This window comes from Colletotrichum fructicola (genome assembly GCF_000319635.2).
Source record: "Colletotrichum fructicola Nara gc5 chromosome Unknown KSG_Nara_v1_contig04, whole genome shotgun sequence".
NCBI lineage: Eukaryota > Fungi > Ascomycota > Sordariomycetes > Glomerellales > Glomerellaceae > Colletotrichum > Colletotrichum fructicola.
The window spans coordinates 2336509-2354031 of NW_027094054.1; the positions used below are offsets into that span (position 1 = coordinate 2336509).

A 17523-nucleotide genomic window follows, 5' to 3' on the forward strand; every position below is an offset into this window, starting at 1 on the left:
AGCTAAAAGACACTAAGGTTGGTTAGCAGGTTCAATGCGTGTTGAAAACAAAACAGGCTGGCAACACGGCAACGGCGAGAAGAATATCGAGGAAATCAGTCACACCACAAGCCGCAATAGGGGAGACTTCGCAGTTTATACCATCCATTGGATTCCCTCCAACGCATTCCAACGCCTTCAGTCTCTTCCCAAGTACAGACGAAAGACGTCGCGCGGCGCCAACAAAGCGAGGTCTCCCCCAGGCGCAAGATCCCTTCTGAAACAAGAGCCTGTCTCCCGTCCCTCCACTCCACGATCAGGAACGCGCCCCTTTCTCCCATGTCTCCCACAAGGACTCCGTTGATCCCTCCGCTAAATCGGCCCTCGACGAGTGCTCGAGTCGTCACTGTCGCCTTCGCCCTCGTCACCCCCAGCGCCAACGGGCCCGCCCCATCGTCCCACTGTCTAGGCCACTCATGCATGCCATAATGCTTGAAGCTGATCGGCAGGGATCCCTAAGGGTGCCATGGAGGTCGTGACTTCCAATTCTGGCCGTCGCGAAGCCTCTTCGTCGTCGCGGATAAGGCAGTTGCAAGAGATAGGGGGAGGCTTGCAGCTCCTGTCTTATGCTATTCGCCGGGCCCTATTAGTTGCCCATCCTTGAACAATGACCTCAATGGCCCGTTCTGGCTTTTCTGTCTGCATTCTTGGAACATTCTCCCCTTCAGCCACTCTCCAATTTGTGGGGGAAACCGCCGACAAAACGGCGAACCGCTCGAGGATCGAAATTCCTCTGACGGGGATCAGTTCCTCTATCCGCAACGTCGTCTATCCCGTGCCGCCGGTCTCCCGCTGTAATCCTCCGAGAGACCCTCGCGCGGTGGAGAGGAAAGGTCGAGGACGCATGAATGCACCGCGGGTACTCTGACGAGGCTCGCGTCAAAGAGCTCAGACGGAGATTGGCAAGGACACTTTGCCCAGATCCCAAATCTCTTAGTTTCACAGGCCTGGACATGGCCGATGCTGTTGCTGGTGCTAGCACACCCGTCTCGTGGCCTCTGCGGACAATAAGAGGCACGAGGGCCATTTTGCCGGGCGTCTGAGCCAGATTGCGACACGTCCCGCCCCTAGCCGAGACAACGAGCATGAGATGAAGAATGATGAGGTCAGACTTTTGGTCTGAAGAATGAAAAAAGGCATGCAGCCCGATACCGAGGCGAGATCTGTCAGCACGGCACACAGATGGCAGAATGAGACGGAATTCGCACTTTTCCTCTGTTGGAATGGTGCTTGCTGAGTTAGATGCAATCTTCAGCAGATAAGATTGAAGTGTGTTGCTCCATGACTTTCAGATGCAAGTTGGAAATCGTCTTTGAGACGAGCCAGTTCAGTTGCATTCTACATCGCTAATCTCGACTTGGCTTCGCTTAAAACTGTCTAACTGTGGGCACCCGAGAGGACAAGCCCGTATGCAGCGATCTTGAAAACGGCTTCAGACATAAGACATCCTGAATATGCAGGAGCTTTTGTGTCAACGGGCAAAACACACTGTGAATCTTCTTGCGGCGTGTCAAGTATGAGCTGCGCCTCTTTCGGGTTGCTTGCGCTGAGTCGCAAGTCTTACACCTAAGGCTGATGACTAAGACGACGTCGTTTTGGGGAATTCGAGATTGAGAACCTCACCGGTCCGGATTTCGTCATCCAGGAATGGGGTTTCAAAGGCAAAAATGGGGTATTCACTTGCGAATAAAGCCAGATATTTAGACGATAAACAGCCGGTCGGATCGATGGACAATCGAATGCTGAAAGCCAGTTGGTCCTCCACTCCTCGGCAAAAACAAAACTTTTGCCGACGGCAAAAACCAGCATTTTCACCGAGCCAAATTGTCGGTACTGCTGCACCGAACCACTTGGTCTATGGCACGCAGATTTCAGAAGCACTTCAGGCGCTGTAGCGGGCTTTGACGCCATCGGGTTGGCAATTCCGCACTATTTACTGGCTGTCCCTGCAGGGGATTAGTGCTTAAAGCCGAAATCGGGACCAACGTCACCCAAATCTCGAACCTCACGCAACTTTTTTGATTTCTTCAACCCGCTGGGTCCTCAGTCTTTCAAAACCTAGCCAGGACACACAAGAGAGCTGAGCGCGGCTGTTCGGTGCCCCCTTTCATCCCCTCTTCTTTCCTTGTGTCCCACAGCCACATCAAAGTCATAATGGCCTCTAGATCAAGGATTCAGCCCCTTCTCCGGGCCGCTGCCCGGAGGCAAACACTGCTGAGCGCCGGCAGCCGGCATCCCGCCATGCGGCAGATCTCGGCCCCGGCCGCTACCGTCGCTGCCGCCCGGTGTCTCTCGACCACGGCCGTGAGATGCGCGCAGGACAAGAAGGAAGTCAAGCTCACTGCTGCCGCCTATCCGGATCTGAAGCGGGACTCGCGCTTTGCCGAGGTGACGGATGCTCACGTCGCCTACTTCAAAGACCTCCTGGGCCCCTCCGGCGTTGTCGATGGTGTCACCACCGACGCCGCAGACGACCTCGCGGCTTTCAACGAGGACTGGCTGCGCAAGTACCGCGGCCAGTCGCAGCTTGTCCTCAAGCCCGCGTCAACAGAAGAGGTCAGCAAGATTCTCAAGTACTGCAACGAGCACAAGCTCGCCGTCGTGCCCCAGGGCGGCAACACGGGTCTCGTCGGTGGCTCTGTCCCCGTCTTTGACGAGATTGTCATCAACATGAGCCGCATGAACCAGATCCGCTCCTTTGACGACGTCAGCGGCACCCTCGTCGTCGACGCCGGCGTCATCCTCGAGGTCGCCGACCAGTTCCTGGCCAGCAAGGGCTACATCTTTCCCCTCGACCTGGGAGCCAAGGGCTCATGCCACGTCGGCGGCAACGTCGCCACCAACGCGGGCGGTCTGCGTCTGCTCCGCTACGGCAGCCTCCACGGCAACGTGCTCGGTCTCGAGGCCGTCCTCCCTGACGGCACCGTTGTCGACGACCTGTGCACCCTGCGCAAGAACAACACGGGCTACGACCTCAAGCAGCTCTTCATCGGCGGCGAGGGCACCATCGGCATCATCACCAAGGTCTCCATCATCTGCCCGCAGCGCTCCCAGGCCGTCAACGTCGCCTTCTTCGGCCTCGAGTCGTACGAGAAGGCCCAGCAGGCCTTCAAGGCCGCCAAGGGCCAGCTCGGCGAGATTCTGTCTGCCTTTGAGCTCATGGACGCCCGCAGCCAGGACCTCGTCCACGCCGTCAGGGGCAACAAGCGGCCTCTGGAGGGCGACCATCCGTTCTACTGCCTCGTCGAGACCAGTGGTTCTAACGGCGACCACGACTACGAGAAGCTGGAGAAGTTCCTCGAGGACGTCATGACCAACGAGATCGTCGAGGACGGCGTGCTCGCGCAGGACGAGACGCAGAGCAAGGCTCTCTGGAGCTGGCGCGAGGGCATCCCCGAGTGTCTGGGCCACTGGGGCGGCACGTACAAGTACGACGTGTCGATCCCACTCAAGGAGCTCTACCAGCTCGTCGAGGACACCAAGGTCAAGATGGAGGCGGCCAGGCTGGTCGGTGACACGGACGAGTTCCCCGCCATCGGCGTCGTCGGCTACGGCCACATGGGCGACTCGAACCTGCACCTCAACGTCGCCGTCAGACGGTACGACAAGCGCATCGAGAAAGTCCTCGAGCCGTTCGTCTACGAGTGGATCCAGGAGCGCAACGGCAGCATCAGCGCCGAGCACGGCTTGGGCGTGGCGAAGAAGGCGTTCATCGGCTACAGCCGAAACGAGAGCATGGTTGGCCTGATGAAGCAGATCAAGAATCTCTATGACCCGGTAAGTGGATTCTCGGTTCCTTTCTTTTCTCCTTCCTTCTTCCCGACGGGGCAGATTCGTTTACCCTTCCGTGCCGTTCGTGTAAGACGGCGAATGTGACCCCCATTTGTCACTCTGACTCTCACTTGCTGATGATGACTCCCCCCGCCGCCGTGTGCTGCCCCCCCACACGATGCTGCCTGTCACTGCCTCCCCTCCCGCATGAGAATATTGCCCATCAGCCCTGCCTGCCTGGCGTGTGAAAGGAATGCTGACGTTGGGCCAATTAGAACGGCATCATGAACCCTTACAAATACGTCTGAGAGGGCGCCAAGAAACGATACCCCCCATCCCTGAACGGAGACGAGTCCGGCTGCCTTAGCCTTTCGGGCCTGACGTCTGGAAACGGTTTGTTGACGCGTGGTTGGAGCCCGCGCCTGTGACACCGGCTGGGTTCCCAGCCAACCAATGGCCACCACCCTCTGGAAAGAAGTAAGGCAATGTGGTTTTGTAAAAGAAAGAGAAAATCAGGTGTGTCGTGTGAGCGAGGCTACGGTCGGTGTGTGTGTGAGCCGGCGCGCGGCGCTCGTGTGCGTATGTGTGGGCATGACTGACTGCGCACTCTCAAAAGCGCCCTCTCGTGGTGGTTTAGAAGACATGACTCCCAATCGGGACATATTTTGAGATTTTTGTCTTACAGAGGGAGAAGAAAGTGCCTCGGCAAGCGTGATTTAGTAGGATATCACACGGCACACACGAAATGCACACTAGATTTATCATCATCATCACCAGAGAGAAGTGAGGGGAATAAAAGAACACAGCCATGAAAAATGTCCAAATCCATCACAATCTGACGATCATCCGCCAATCCTCGGAGCGCCGAACCATGCCCGGGGGACGGGATTGACTTGGATCGGACATGTCTAAGATCGGACGTTGACGAAAACGTGATGCGATCAGTCGGTCAACCCCAGTTCAACAGTCCCCCCAGCCTCAACCGCAGCGGCCCCATGGCGTCCCGAGGACAGGTCTCAGCCCTTTTCCCAGCCCTGGGGGAGAGGGGAGGAGGGGAAGGGGAAGGGGAAGGGGACTGATGACTCTACGTTCCAAGGACAGTAGTCACATACCATAGTATTGATGGGCAACGACGTAAGCACGTCCATTGGCTACGGTACGGCCGCCCCGAGCATCTCCCAAGGTGAGGGCGAAACACCAATGACAATCGCGCCGTCGCCGACACCCGAAGCCCCGCACACCCGCAGACCGGCGTCTCTGGTGTCTGGTGTGATCGTCCCTGCCTGCTGTTCTAGCAGGCGGTGTCAGGATTGGGACTCGTGTGTCTCTCGGCTGCTGCAGTGCTTTTCTGTTTCTCTTGTTTCCCCCCCTTGTCTCGAGGGGATGGTGCCTGAACCCACGTCGTTCCCCCGGCCGGCCATTCCGCACCGACTGGCTGACAGTGCCCTGGCAGAAATCTTACATGCTCAACTCTCATTTGCCCCTTTACTGAGGATACTGAGTGCGGCACTGCGACTTGCCAACCTCTCCCCTCAGCACTCTCAGCGGCCGCACCATGTCAGCCTCCGAGCGACCAATCCGGAACCAGGGCCCGTATGTCTCGTGGGGCCTCCGAGCCCGACCCCCTGTCGTCGGTCTGCAGCCCTACGGAGGCAGCTCCTAGGGGGGACGTGCACACCGTAGTTACCGGGGAGGAGGAGGAGCCGAGGAGGACAAGGTGAGATGGTTTACACTTTTTTGTTTGCTTTTTGATGTTAGTCCCGCCTGTCAAGTCTCGGGTCGCACTTGCAACGATCCAAGCTTGGCCAGTCGATGCTGTCATCCTTCACCGGGTGATTGACTTGATTCCCACACTTGCGCATTCCCACGCGCCGCATATACGTAGGCACCCTCTTCAAAGACACTGATCTGATACAATCATTTTCCCCATCCAGGGGCCCGGTCTTGGCCACGGATTTGCGCTCCTCGGTTCGATATCGAGGAACGAAACTAGAACTAGATTGATAGCCTCCGCCGATGCCGTCTCATGCAAGGAATCAGAACCGGAACATCATGTTCTCGCAAATCGAAGCTCATCGTGCCTCGGCCGGGGGAATCGTGATGCTCTATCTACCCGCGCCCTGCCTCCGATTCTAACCAAAGGGAGGCATATATTTGATCGTCTCGGAGCGGCCTGCCTGCATACGCAGCCGCAGCCATCTAATTCGCCCAAGCTGTCCCGGGTGTTCAGTTCCCTTGCTCCCAACTGTCCATACACCGTCATGATCCACACTCGGTAGGGCTGCAGCACACCATCCACCAGGTTATCCCGCGAACCATTGTTTGCCTAACACGGTCCCACAGACGTCGGCACTCGCCCACGTAAGAACCTCCCACTCCGCCATCCTGGACCACGGGAGACCTCTTGACGTCCCGCTGCGGCTGTGTTGGGGCATGATATATACCGGGCCTCGTGCGCCTGCCTTTCCGCGTTCGTCGTCTTGAAGAGGCTAGGCCAGCTATGGGCATTGCGTATCTTCCAACGTTGAAGTTTGAGATTTTGATTTGTCACCATGGTTGGAGTCCGTGGTAAGTATAAGGGGTGCGAGACATGCAGGGCCCGGCGAGTTAAGGTAAGCCCTTAGAGACCCTGAAGAGCGCCTCTTGGGAGAGACAACAGCTGACGGCTCGATGACTGCCTTAGTGCGACAACGAACGACCGTACTGTCGGAAATGCATCGACAGCGGCCGCGAATGCGCTGGGTACGAGCGCGAGATGGTATTCATCACCGCAACCATCGACGACGGCGGCCGTTGCTCGTCTCACCCTCCCCGACAGGTATCCGCGTCCAAGAAGTCTCCGAAAGCAAAAGCTGCCGAACAAACGGCGCCTCGCCTTGCACCAACAGAGCCGCTAACACCCGCGTGGGATGACTTGATTTCCTTGTCTGAGAACGGCGTTGTGTACTCGGTGCAGATTGCGACTCTGCATGCCAGGCTGCAGAACGTCTTGCGAGGCGAGGAGGACCGCAATCGATTCAGCTTTCCCATTGCCTTTCCACCATACCTACCCATCGACGTGGAAACCTGGGACAACGGAGGTGACACGGACCTGGCTGCGCAGAACATGATCAGCCTCTTGCCTGCCGGTAACGTCGCCGGTCCACCAGATGGGATATGCGCATTTCTGTTCGAGGTGAGCGGATCTGAGTATCTCCAGAGAGGAAAAAACTGCTAACATGCAGCAGCAAAACCCAGCTTATCTCGTGACGAACGGCATCACCCCCTGGGGCTTACCCCAGGAGAACCAAGATGTAGTGAAGAAGTTTGGGCCGGAACAATTCAAATACTTTCCGAATCACCATTTCTTCGTCAGAGTGTACAGGTGCAATGCGGTAAGGAGCCAAGAAGCACTGTTGTACCGCCAGCGGCTAATTGATAGGACAAGATCATTCTTGCCCTTCTTCATAGGAAAGCGACCTTCTTATCCTCATTTGAGTGGTGTACAATCCCATGGGAGATGCACCCCAAGAGCATCTTTGACAGACTTTTCGACGTCATCGTCCATCTGCCTGGCATCTTTGCTCGAGTCGACCGCACCATCCCATTCGCTGCAACTTTGCAACGCCGACTGAAAGCGCAGGAACTTTTGAGCAGTTGCTTGCAGGTTGAACAGCAGCTGGAGGAATGGCATACGTTCGCACGCTCCCCGACCCTTGAGCATCCGTATGCGTACTGGATCGAAGAATCGGACGATCAAGATGCGCAACAAGTTCCTTTCGCCAACCCTTTTGCCGACAACTTCGCATTCAAGGACGGGATTACCGCCGTCATGTTTCTGTACTACTGGATGACGCTGTTGCTCCTCCATCGGTGTATCGAGAGTCTGCACCACGCCATATTTCAGCCAGTCATCGAGGATTTTCCGAATATGTACCCGGATCTACCGCCACATCTACAGATCAATCTAGCGAGATATCAGCAGCGTCGGGAATTCGCGGCCAGAGTGTGCCGTGCACTGGACTTTGCCCTCAACACAACAGTACAGCCCGACTTGCTCGTTGCTCCTCTCGCAACGGCTTTGGAGTTTTACCGAGAGCTCAACTCATCCTCGCGGGATGGAGAGCTGGAGATCATGTGGTGCGAAGGCTTCAAGCTGAGGCTGGCATCGAAGGGACAAGATATTGCCAATGTACTCCAAAGCAGGCAGTGGGCCGACCTGGCGAGATTTTGAACGGAGCGGGCTCCTTGTTTTCGATGGCGCTAGGTTGACGCTGGCAACCAAAATTCCTACACGGCTGTAGACAAAACGGTGGAGGTATTGGGATACACGGACTTGATTTGGCTGCGTGGTGTTGACCGGATGCTTTCAACATTATTTTATCGAGGACCCAGCGGTCGTGGTGGTTGCGCGATGGACTGGCCGCCATCGTGGGAGAGTATTGTGTTGTAATATATCATAGGCTGCTTCTGACGCCAGAGTCATGACGACACGGCGAAGAACACACCCGCTGCAGCTGAATGCCTCTTAGAAATGTAAGATTTGTCAGATTGTTGCAAGATTCTTGAAGTCGCCGCTTTCGAAGGGGAGAAAACAGTGCAAGGCTTGTCGTGACTTGAACCTCCCGTCGTCAGTGTACTTGTCATGGAGGACCTGCTTCAGTTCACAAGCAGGTAACTAAGCTGCCCGCGTGTGAATACTGAGATGGGGGGGGGGAAATCTGGTGCAGCTGTGCACGGACCATATGCAGACCTGATCCTAGGAGCTCCCCTCGCTGAGCGTGATGGCGGTGGGCGGGAAGGTCCATTACCCGGACTTTCCCCGGCGGTACAGAGCTCCTGGAGCTACTCAGCCTTCCGTGCCAGCGCCAGCAGATACCGAAGCTTCGTCAGACCTGCAGCCTGCCTACCTTACCTCACCTAATACTTCATCCATCCTCCACCGACCGCACCCCTTCCATCCACGGCGATTGTCCCGCAGTAACGAACATCTCGCCGAACTGAACAAAATCAAACAACTCCTTTTCTACCAGCCGTCATTCAGCAAAGATGGCCTCCGGCTACGATAGAGCATTGTCTGGTACGTCGCCCTGCCTGTCCGTTAATTGCAATGTGTTGAGCTAACCCACCGCAAACAGTCTTCAGGTCCGTCAACATCTCCCTCGACCCTGCCCAAGCCCGCCAACTAACTTGCACAGTCCCGATGGACACGTCTTCCAGGTCGAATATGCCGGTGAGGCCGTCAAGCGAGGTAATAATGCGCGCCCGCCACATCCCAGGGCGAACTCCAGCTCACTGTTATCATAGGAACGTGTGCGGTCGGCGTCAAGGGCACCGATGTTGTCGTTCTCGGATGCGAAAAGCGATCAGCCATGAAGCTGCAAGACACCCGAATCACCCCGTCCAAGATCCAGCTCCTCGACACCCACGTCTGCCTGGCCTTCGCTGGCTTGAACGCCGATGCCCGCATCCTTGTCGACAAGGCGCGGTTAGAGGCTCAGTCCCACAGACTCACTGTCGAAGACCCCGCCTCGATCGAGTACATGACCAAGTACGTCGCTGGTGTCCAGCAACGGTACACGCAGAGCGGTGGTGTCCGGCCATTCGGCATCAGCACCTTGATTGTCGGCTTCGACAGCGGCAGCAAGGTTCCCCGCCTTTACCAGACTGAGCCTTCTGGCATCTACTCGGCATGGTATGTTCTTGGCCTAGAAATTTGCGTGAAAGCACCATGCTAACCCTCTTACAGGAAAGCCAATGCCATTGGCCGTTCAAGCAAGACGGTTCGCGAATTCCTCGAGCGCAACTACAAGGAGGACATGGACAGGGAGGCTACCATCCGCCTGGCTATCAAGTCTCTCCTCGAAGTTGTCCAGACTGGAGCCAAGAACATCGAGATTGCTCTGATGGCTCCGGGAAAGACAATCGAGATGCTCCCGGTAGAGGAGATTGAGAACTACGTCAAGAACATTGAGCAGGAGAAGCAAGAGGAGGCGGCCAAGAAGAAGACTGGCCGGACGCCAGGAACCGGAAGCGCGGCCATCCTGACGAGAGGCTCCGGTGACGGTGACGAGTAAAGGCATGAAAAGGCGTTGGGTTCGCGGATAGACGACACTGATGAGGGTATCAACCAAATACCATTGTATTACCACCTCTAGACATGCCGTGGGGAATCTACTAAAAACGGTGTCCATAAAATCGCCTGCTGTCACACAAATGCCCAACTAACCTCCAACTCAACCCAACTTGTCCGCATCGTCGGTAGGGTCGAATATCGACTTTCCTTCGACTTGACGGACACGCTCGTCCTTGATCATGCGGCTGTCCTTACGGGCGTCCTCGCCCTCGACAGAGATGGCGGCCTTGGGAGTGACAGCGTCGATGACGAAGTGGTTATCGCAGTGTGGGCAGTACTCGTCGGATTCCTCAAACTCTTGCGCGTCCTTGCGGAAGCACTTCTTGCACTTCTTACAGGCGAAGGTCATGTCGAAGGTTTGCATGAGAGGGTGCCTCTCCTGCTCCTGGTGGCACTCGGCGCAGTCGAACCATTTCTTGCCTGTATGGGAAAAGCGATTAGATGTGTCTTTCCCAGGATGGGGAATTCTTCGGCGGCGTACAGCATGGTGAGCGGATGGCGACTTGCGCGTTCAGGACGTGTTTGCTGTCACGAGCTATTAGCTGGCGGTCAGGGGTCGAAGGCTCGATGGAGCGTACCACATGGTGTATGTTGTTCTTCTGCGTTAACCGCGATTTAAGTCGAATGATTATCTGTCCCGTAGTTCCAGGTTCTTCACTTGTCTTGCACAATCTGGCCAGCGGTTTCGGGGGATATGCAACTTTTGGTGGTGGTCTGGAGGTGAGAAGGTTCCACCAAATATTTGGGCTGCTGATAAATTTGGCGGGGTCCTGGCTTGTCGCCTCCAGTGCCTGATTCTTCCCGCTGCACACCCCGCCGACTGGTGGGGGATGAAGTAGAACGACGGCACTGGGTTTTTGCCAATGAATGCGTAATTCCAGAAAATATGACCATTGCTTGAGAAGTCTTTCAACACTTGCAAAGAGACTCAATACTGTATTCTCAAGTAATTATTTCCCGATCAAAGTTCTTGCTTATGTATTTGCACTCGTTTCTGTAGTGTTGGCATCGGCATATCACCGCGTTTTTCTCTCCCAGTATTCGACCAAGGAACATGATACAGCAAATACACATCGTCTCATAGTTTCGGAACGAAAATTCGATCGAAGGCATCTACTAGGTAGCTACGAGAAAGGTAGACAGGCACCTAACCGACTGTCTGTCACTGAGTGCTTTCACCTGGGACCCTGGCAGGTGGGGCACGCCAAAGCTGGAGTGCAGGAGCCCATCCAATAACTTGCCTTGCCTGCCTGCCTTGTCTGCCTGGGCCTGTCCGGGTGTTGCTGCTTACCTACCTGGTACTTTAACACAGGACCCATTTGCAGGCTACATCATTCGCCTCTGCACATTCTCTCTTCACATCATTTCTCTACATCTTTGCGACGCCCGATATCCCACGACATTCATCCGCCACGATGCCGCCGAAGAGGAAGGCTCAAGGAGCCGTCACCGGCAGCCTCAAGGCAGGAAAGGGCTCGGCGGTGTCCACGCCAGGGGGCGCTACCCCCAACAGGAGCGTCGCTAGTGATAATGAATCCTCCGTGGTAGATCCCATCAGCGAATCCGAAGATGAGAACCTCGAGAAGAATGTCGACAAGTTCTCCGTCGACGCCTACCTCGACAGACCAAAAGCAAATGGACAAGAGTCCATGTCGGCGCTGTTCAAGAAGAAGCGCGACTTCTCGTGGCTCCAGATGAAACCCGACTCCACGAACCGCCCTCTCTACATCGACCCAGCAAAGGGGCGCATCTTCTTGGAGAGCTTCAACCCGCTTGCCGAGCAGGCGCAGGATTTCTTGATCACTATCGCCGAACCGATTTCGCGACCGTCCTTCATACACGAATATGCCCTCACGACACACAGTTTGTACGCTGCCGTGTCGGTTGGCTTGTCTCCTGGCGACATCATCAACACCCTGGACCGCTTCTTGAAGATGCCTTTACCGGAAAGCATTCGCAAGTTTATCGAAGGCTGCACACAAAGTTTCGGCAAAGTCAAGTTGGTGCTGAAGAACACTAAATACTTTGTCGAGAGTACCGATCCGGTGATTCTGCAGAAGCTTCTGAAGGATCCAGTCATTGGACCTCTGCGAGTTCACGGAAACGAAGAGATCACAACAACGGCTGCTCCTAAGCAGGGGCCCCTGGTCATTCCAGGCACCGCTAACGCCGCAGGTGTACGACAGGCCGAGGAGCAGAAGGCTAAGGGTCGAGAGGGTGATGCTCAAGCTCAGGATAGCGAAGTCTACGCAGCGTTGAACGACGACGACGACGACGACCAGGAAATTACCCATGCTTTCGAAATCTCGGACGATGCGGTGGAGACGGTACAGAAGCGATGTCTTGAACTGGAATACCCGGTGCTGGAGGAATACGACTTCCGCAGAGACGAAGCCAACCCGAATCTGGAGATTGACTTGAGACCTGGTACGCTGATTCGACCGTACCAAGAAAAGAGTCTGTCCAAGATGTTTGGAAACGGCCGAGCAAAGAGTGGTTTGATCGTCCTTCCCTGCGGTGCTGGAAAAACGCTTGTCGGAATCACGGCAGCTTGCACTGTGAAGAAGGGTGTCATTGTCCTCTGCACTAGCTCCATGTCGGTTGTGCAATGGCGAAACGAGTTCCTCAAGTGGTCAAATATCAAGCCGGAGGATATTCAAGCCTTTACATCCGACAACAAGGGCGCGATTTTCCCTGGTAACACGGGTATCATCGTTACTACTTACTCCATGGTGACGCAAACTAGAGAGAGGTCTCACGAGGCGAAGAAGATGATGGATTTCCTTCAGACCCGAGAATGGGGTCTAATGCTTCTCGACGAGGTTCACGTTGTGCCTGCTAATATCTTCCGCAAGGTCACGTCGTCTATCAAGACGCATTCCAAACTAGGACTTACTGCCACACTTCTTCGTGAGGATGACAAGATTTCGGATTTGAACTTCCTCATCGGACCCAAGCTGTACGAGGCCAACTGGATGGAGCTGTCCGAACAGGGACACATTGCCAAAGTGCAGTGCGCTGAAGTTTGGTGCCCAATGACCGCGGAATTCTACGACGAGTACCTCAAGGCCTCGGCGCGCAAGAGAGCGTTGCTTTACATCATGAATCCTCGCAAGTTTCAGGCTGCTCAGTATCTCATCAACTATCACGAGTCGCGCGGAGACAAGATTATTGTCTTCTCGGACAACGTCTACGCATTGAAGATGTATGCCGAGAAGCTCCAGAAGGTGTACATCTACGGAGGTACAGGCCAGGCCGAGCGCATGAATATTCTTCAGAACTTCCAGCACAACCCGCAAGTTAACACTCTTTTCCTTTCAAAAATTGGAGACACGTCCCTCGACTTGCCCGAGGCTACTTGCCTCATCCAGATCTCGTCGCACTACGGTTCCCGTCGTCAAGAGGCGCAGCGTCTCGGCCGTATTCTCCGAGCCAAGAAGAGAAACGAGGAGGGCTTCAACGCCTTCTTCTACTCCCTCGTCTCTAAGGACACACAGGAGATGTATTATTCCTCCAAGAGACAGGCTTTCCTCGTCGACCAGGGCTACGCTTTCAAGGTGATCACACAACTCGCCAACATTGAGAAGACACCTGGCCTCGCATATGCGGCTGCGAGTGAGAGACGCGAACTGTTGCAGAAGGTGCTGATCGAGAACGAGGCCGGTGGCGAGGACGAAGTTATCGATGACTTGTTCCATAGCGGCAACATGGGTCGTGCCCCGGCCAGAGGCAAGAAGAAGGCGGCGGCGCGGAGGACAGCAGGTCTGTTGGGAGATCTCTCTGGTGGCCAGGACATGGCGTATATGGAGCAGAACAAGAGGGTCAAGCTCAAGAAGGCCAAGGCCGAGAGCAGCACCTTCTTCAAGAAGATCCAGAGGGAGAAAGCTAAGCGCTAAAATGTATAATGAACACGGTCGAGGCGTTTTGGGGGGGTTACGGGATCACGCGACAGAGCGCGGTTTGCTCGGCGTACTACTATAGAGAAAACTATATAAACGTTCTTCAACAAGAATGCAGTCACAGTCATTGCCTTCGTTTGCAAGGCGGCTCTGCATCGGTAGCTAGACTACCAAGATTGGAAATATTACTCTGCCCAGGAGGTTGGACGTTTGTCACTCTGTGACCTTTTCTCCTTGCTTGCTTTTGGATGAACAACCTGCGTGGCCGATCATGGGTGACTGCGTCGTCCGGTGAGATTTGCTTCTGTACGAACGGCTGTATTGAGCACTTCATAACAAACGCCCGAGACTCGCCACGAGCAGAAGAACCATTTGGGTTGGGTTCTCGACAAAAATTTCACAAAAGCATTCATCCACCTTGTCAACCCTTGATTGTATTTGTCTGAGATAGGGGCCTGCAGATGCCGTGCTTCGGTGATTGAGGCATGGTCTAGACACAGCTTCATTGCAATTCCGATATCAAGGCTTTCCGAGTCAAGTTGCTTCTTTCATTTGCCAGCCGCCGGCATTGAGCTCGTGTTGCTAGGTTACTCGGTCTGTCCACTCAGACCGGTGTCCGTGTTCACCGTCACTTGTTCGGGTATCCCGCACGGAAGGAAGGGTAGTAAGAAAAAAAATAGGGGGTCGAAAGGGAAGTGTTCTCCGGTCCCTGTCGGTCGGTCAAGGGCTCGATGCGTAGGGTTGGAAACAGAAGCTTCCGCTAGAGGATCGACAAGCTTCCGTGGGCGGATGGCCGGGTACTATCGGCCGGCTGCAGAGATTGGCATTGCAAATCCGATGGGCGTTTCTTATTTTGTCGTGTCAAGAAGACCCATGTTGCCAATGGAAAAACGTGATCGTTTGGGGAAAATCAGTTGGAGGTGACAAACAGCAGCCGGTTGCGGATGTTTGGAACCGACCGCACTGAGATCGCCAAGGACGCTCACCCCTATCTGGTGTTTGTGAAGCGAACAGGGGCTTGATAAGGTCCTCATCAAGGGATGGATTGCGCCATGGCAAAAAACTCGTTGCCCTGTTCAACGTCCCTGGAGAATTAGTCGGTCTGCAACTGTGCAAACGTACCAGTCGGCAGACATTCTTCTTCACGTGGGCCATCTGACGAATAATTCGAAGGCACAGAAGGGATGGTCTTGGCGAGTGATACGGGTTGAATCGGTGTAAAGAGCCGATGATCGCTCCAATACCACAGGCTCGCCATATCTGGACGGCGTATCTCAACGGCGTGGGCGTTTAAGGGTGTCGGGTGTCTTGGCAGTCCAGGTTTGGAGATGACGGTCTTGTGCCGCCATCTCACAACTCGCGTGCATTGCTTCTCGCTAGGGCTTGGTCAAGTAGGCCCGCGTCGCATCGGTTGAGGAGCTGGCCATCTGGAATTTTAGCGGTGAAGGCGGGTGAGCAGAATCTCAAGGAAATCAGCTGGTGAACAAGTTGTATCCAAGTGGTGAGACTGAGAAGTGACAAGGGTGTCGTATGCGGTTACTTGGCGTCGTCTCTCAGATCTCACCTCGGTGGGCGGCTGTCTCGCTGCTTGTCTATCAGTGCCTGTGTTCTAGACCCCAAGACCCGACCGGCAGGGCGGGCGGGCGGAACGAGCGACCGGCAGTCCGGTTGAGCAGGGTTGGAATTGTGGTCGATGAGGCAGAAAGCAGCATCTTGGGGGCCGACAACGTGGACTTTCCGTGATTTCGCATTGACTTTGACTGCGTTCGGCCCAGACAGATATCAGGGTTGTTTTGTCAGGTACCTGTGGCTAGGTAGCTTAGTTTTGTCCTCCCCTCGAAGGCGAGTCGAAGGCAAACAGCTAGTTGAGCCAGCGAAGCTTCGAACCAGAGAAGACCAGAGTGTGACAGAACTAGAGAGTGTTAGTGAGAGTGCTCAGTAAATGCGGCTGACAGATGTGCGATGCGGTGCCAGGTTGCATTTGTTTCCAGGTTGTGATTGAGCTTGTGCAGTGCCTCATGTAAGCCTCGCTGTAAGAGATATGTTGCGCCTAAAAAAGACTCAATGGGCTTCAGGATATCTGGGGATACCGATAGGTTTCATAGGCGGCGTGGCTTGCAGGTGGTACTTGCTGGCTTCGGCTAATCAAGGTACCTTACGCCGTCGGAGTGCTGGCTGCAGCGTCTCTTCTGCTTTTGGGCGATGGGGGTTGCGTCGGCTTGGCTGGGATGGCCGGTATGGCGTGGCGGCCATGCTGTTTCAATATGGTGGTCAAGAGGGCATTGTGTTGCGCCGGTGTTGCAACCACGCGAGAGTCATGGTGAAGGCGTCCGGGATCCGAACGGGTTTCTTGCTGCTGAGGAGATGCGAGCATGCTGGAGGCTTGGTTGCGATTTGGGCGAGTTTACTCCCGGAAACTGCGGCGCCGTTGTAAATAAACAGACGCATACGACATCTTCAGGGCCGATCTGCAAAGCATGAATGGCGCCTCCAAGAAAGATGGAAACTGAAGATGCGTCTCGGGATACCGTGGGAAGCATGGATATGCGCGCGGGGTGGTGGGATGGGGCAGCAGCGACGAAGGAACCGGCTAGTGAAGGAGGGGATATGCATGCGTTCACATGCCACCACCCACCACAGCGCACCTCCTTCGAGAGATTGTCCAAGAGATCCCTCGAGAAGGAGGGTGAGATGTGCTGGCACAAAATGACGTATTCCGTAGCGTCGTGCCCCTGTTACCCTGTCGCGTCGCAGCTGCAGTCTGCTGGACTCTTGCTCCTTTGGGCGACTGCAGCAGCTCTGCGGTGTTCTGCTTGGGCGAGAGGCTGCGACCCACACCTTCAAATAAAGTTGCTTGGCACTGTGGCACTCCGCCGGCAGCTTGGTCGGGGGAACTAATAGGAGATTTGGGGGTAACTAGCAATGGCGGGTGTCTTGCAATGGCACGCCGCGAAACACATCTCACGAGTTGCATCTCATCTCACCTAGAGTACCGGGTGGGAGGGTAAGCTAAGACGGCTAGGTGCTACCTTACTTTATGGTGAACAGTCCGTCGCAGACGGCAGGAACCCCTCGTCGCGGGAAGGGATTTCCATGCTCTCCTGCAGTGTGTGATGTGCAGAGATGAAGATAGCAACACATGAATGATGTGCGCAGATGATTGGCGATCACTCCGACTCGGCCGCGGTTACGGCGAGGGCGGCCTTGAATAGGCGGATGTAAGGTCAGGTCCCGCAGACTTCCCATCCGTGCCGGGCACTTACGTGGTATTGCTCTGTAAGGCGAGGAACCTGAGGTGATCCAATGGTGTGATTGTGTATCCGTAAGGTACTGACTGACTGATCGAGTGCCAGACGGGTGCCGTTCGATACGAAGAGATGCATGCCCACTATTTGTTCTTGCTTCCCTCTCAAGAACACTGAACACTGTGAAATTCGATTGTCAGGGCCCACAGCCAGCGGCTTTCCGAGCTCTGGAACGGATGATGGAAGCCACTTGCCACTGGGAAGCTGGGGAAAGCACTCCGGTTTTCCGGCGATGGACTTTCGTCCCTTGCCAGATGCAATTCCTCGACTGCTTCCAGCCCAGGGAACAATTTTTCTGTTCCATCGTGAGTGGATCCTACCAGTTGCTGCCAGACAAAGCTTAGCTCGCCCCATATTGCTGTTACCCCCAGGCACAATTCCAGCGTTTCCATGT

The 17523-nt window shown here is 55.2% G+C and overlaps 5 protein-coding genes across 5 annotated transcripts; 4 read left to right on the top strand and 1 right to left on the bottom strand.

Moving 5' to 3' along the window:
• Positions 1–2280: 2280 nt before the first annotated feature.
• CGGC5_v007473 (putative D-lactate dehydrogenase) lies at positions 2281–4118 on the top strand (the record flags this gene model as incomplete). Its single annotated transcript, XM_032034142.2, has 2 exons — positions 2281–3816; positions 4086–4118. 2 exons carry the CDS (start codon positions 2281–2283, stop codon positions 4116–4118), a joined length of 1569 nt encoding a protein of 522 aa, XP_031886689.2.
• Positions 4119–6071: 1953 nt separating this feature from the next.
• CGGC5_v007474 (uncharacterized protein) lies at positions 6072–8023 on the top strand (the record flags this gene model as incomplete). Its single annotated transcript, XM_032034143.2, has 6 exons — positions 6072–6085; positions 6154–6171; positions 6407–6422; positions 6494–6985; positions 7038–7184; positions 7238–8023. The coding sequence occupies 6 exons, from the start codon at positions 6072–6074 to the stop codon at positions 8021–8023; spliced, it is 1473 nt and encodes a 490-aa protein (XP_031886688.2).
• An 815-nt stretch (positions 8024–8838) lies between these two features.
• PRE6 (Proteasome subunit alpha type-4) lies at positions 8839–9866 on the top strand (the record flags this gene model as incomplete). Its single annotated transcript, XM_032034144.1, has 5 exons — positions 8839–8869; positions 8928–8934; positions 8988–9040; positions 9097–9484; positions 9539–9866. The coding sequence occupies 5 exons, from the start codon at positions 8839–8841 to the stop codon at positions 9864–9866; spliced, it is 807 nt and encodes a 268-aa protein (XP_031886687.1).
• A 159-nt stretch (positions 9867–10025) lies between these two features.
• On the bottom strand, positions 10026–10508 carry CGGC5_v007476 (Uncharacterized protein; the record flags this gene model as incomplete). The annotated part of the gene is made up of 3 exons (XM_032034145.1): positions 10026–10345; positions 10407–10450; positions 10504–10508. 3 exons carry the CDS (start codon positions 10506–10508, stop codon positions 10026–10028), a joined length of 369 nt encoding a protein of 122 aa, XP_031886692.1.
• An 832-nt stretch (positions 10509–11340) lies between these two features.
• Positions 11341–13821, top strand: SSL2 (General transcription and DNA repair factor IIH helicase subunit XPB; the record flags this gene model as incomplete). The annotated part of the gene is made up of 1 exon (XM_032034146.1): positions 11341–13821. The coding sequence occupies one exon, from the start codon at positions 11341–11343 to the stop codon at positions 13819–13821; it is 2481 nt and encodes an 826-aa protein (XP_031886691.1).
• Between the last annotated feature and the right edge of the window lie 3702 nt (positions 13822–17523).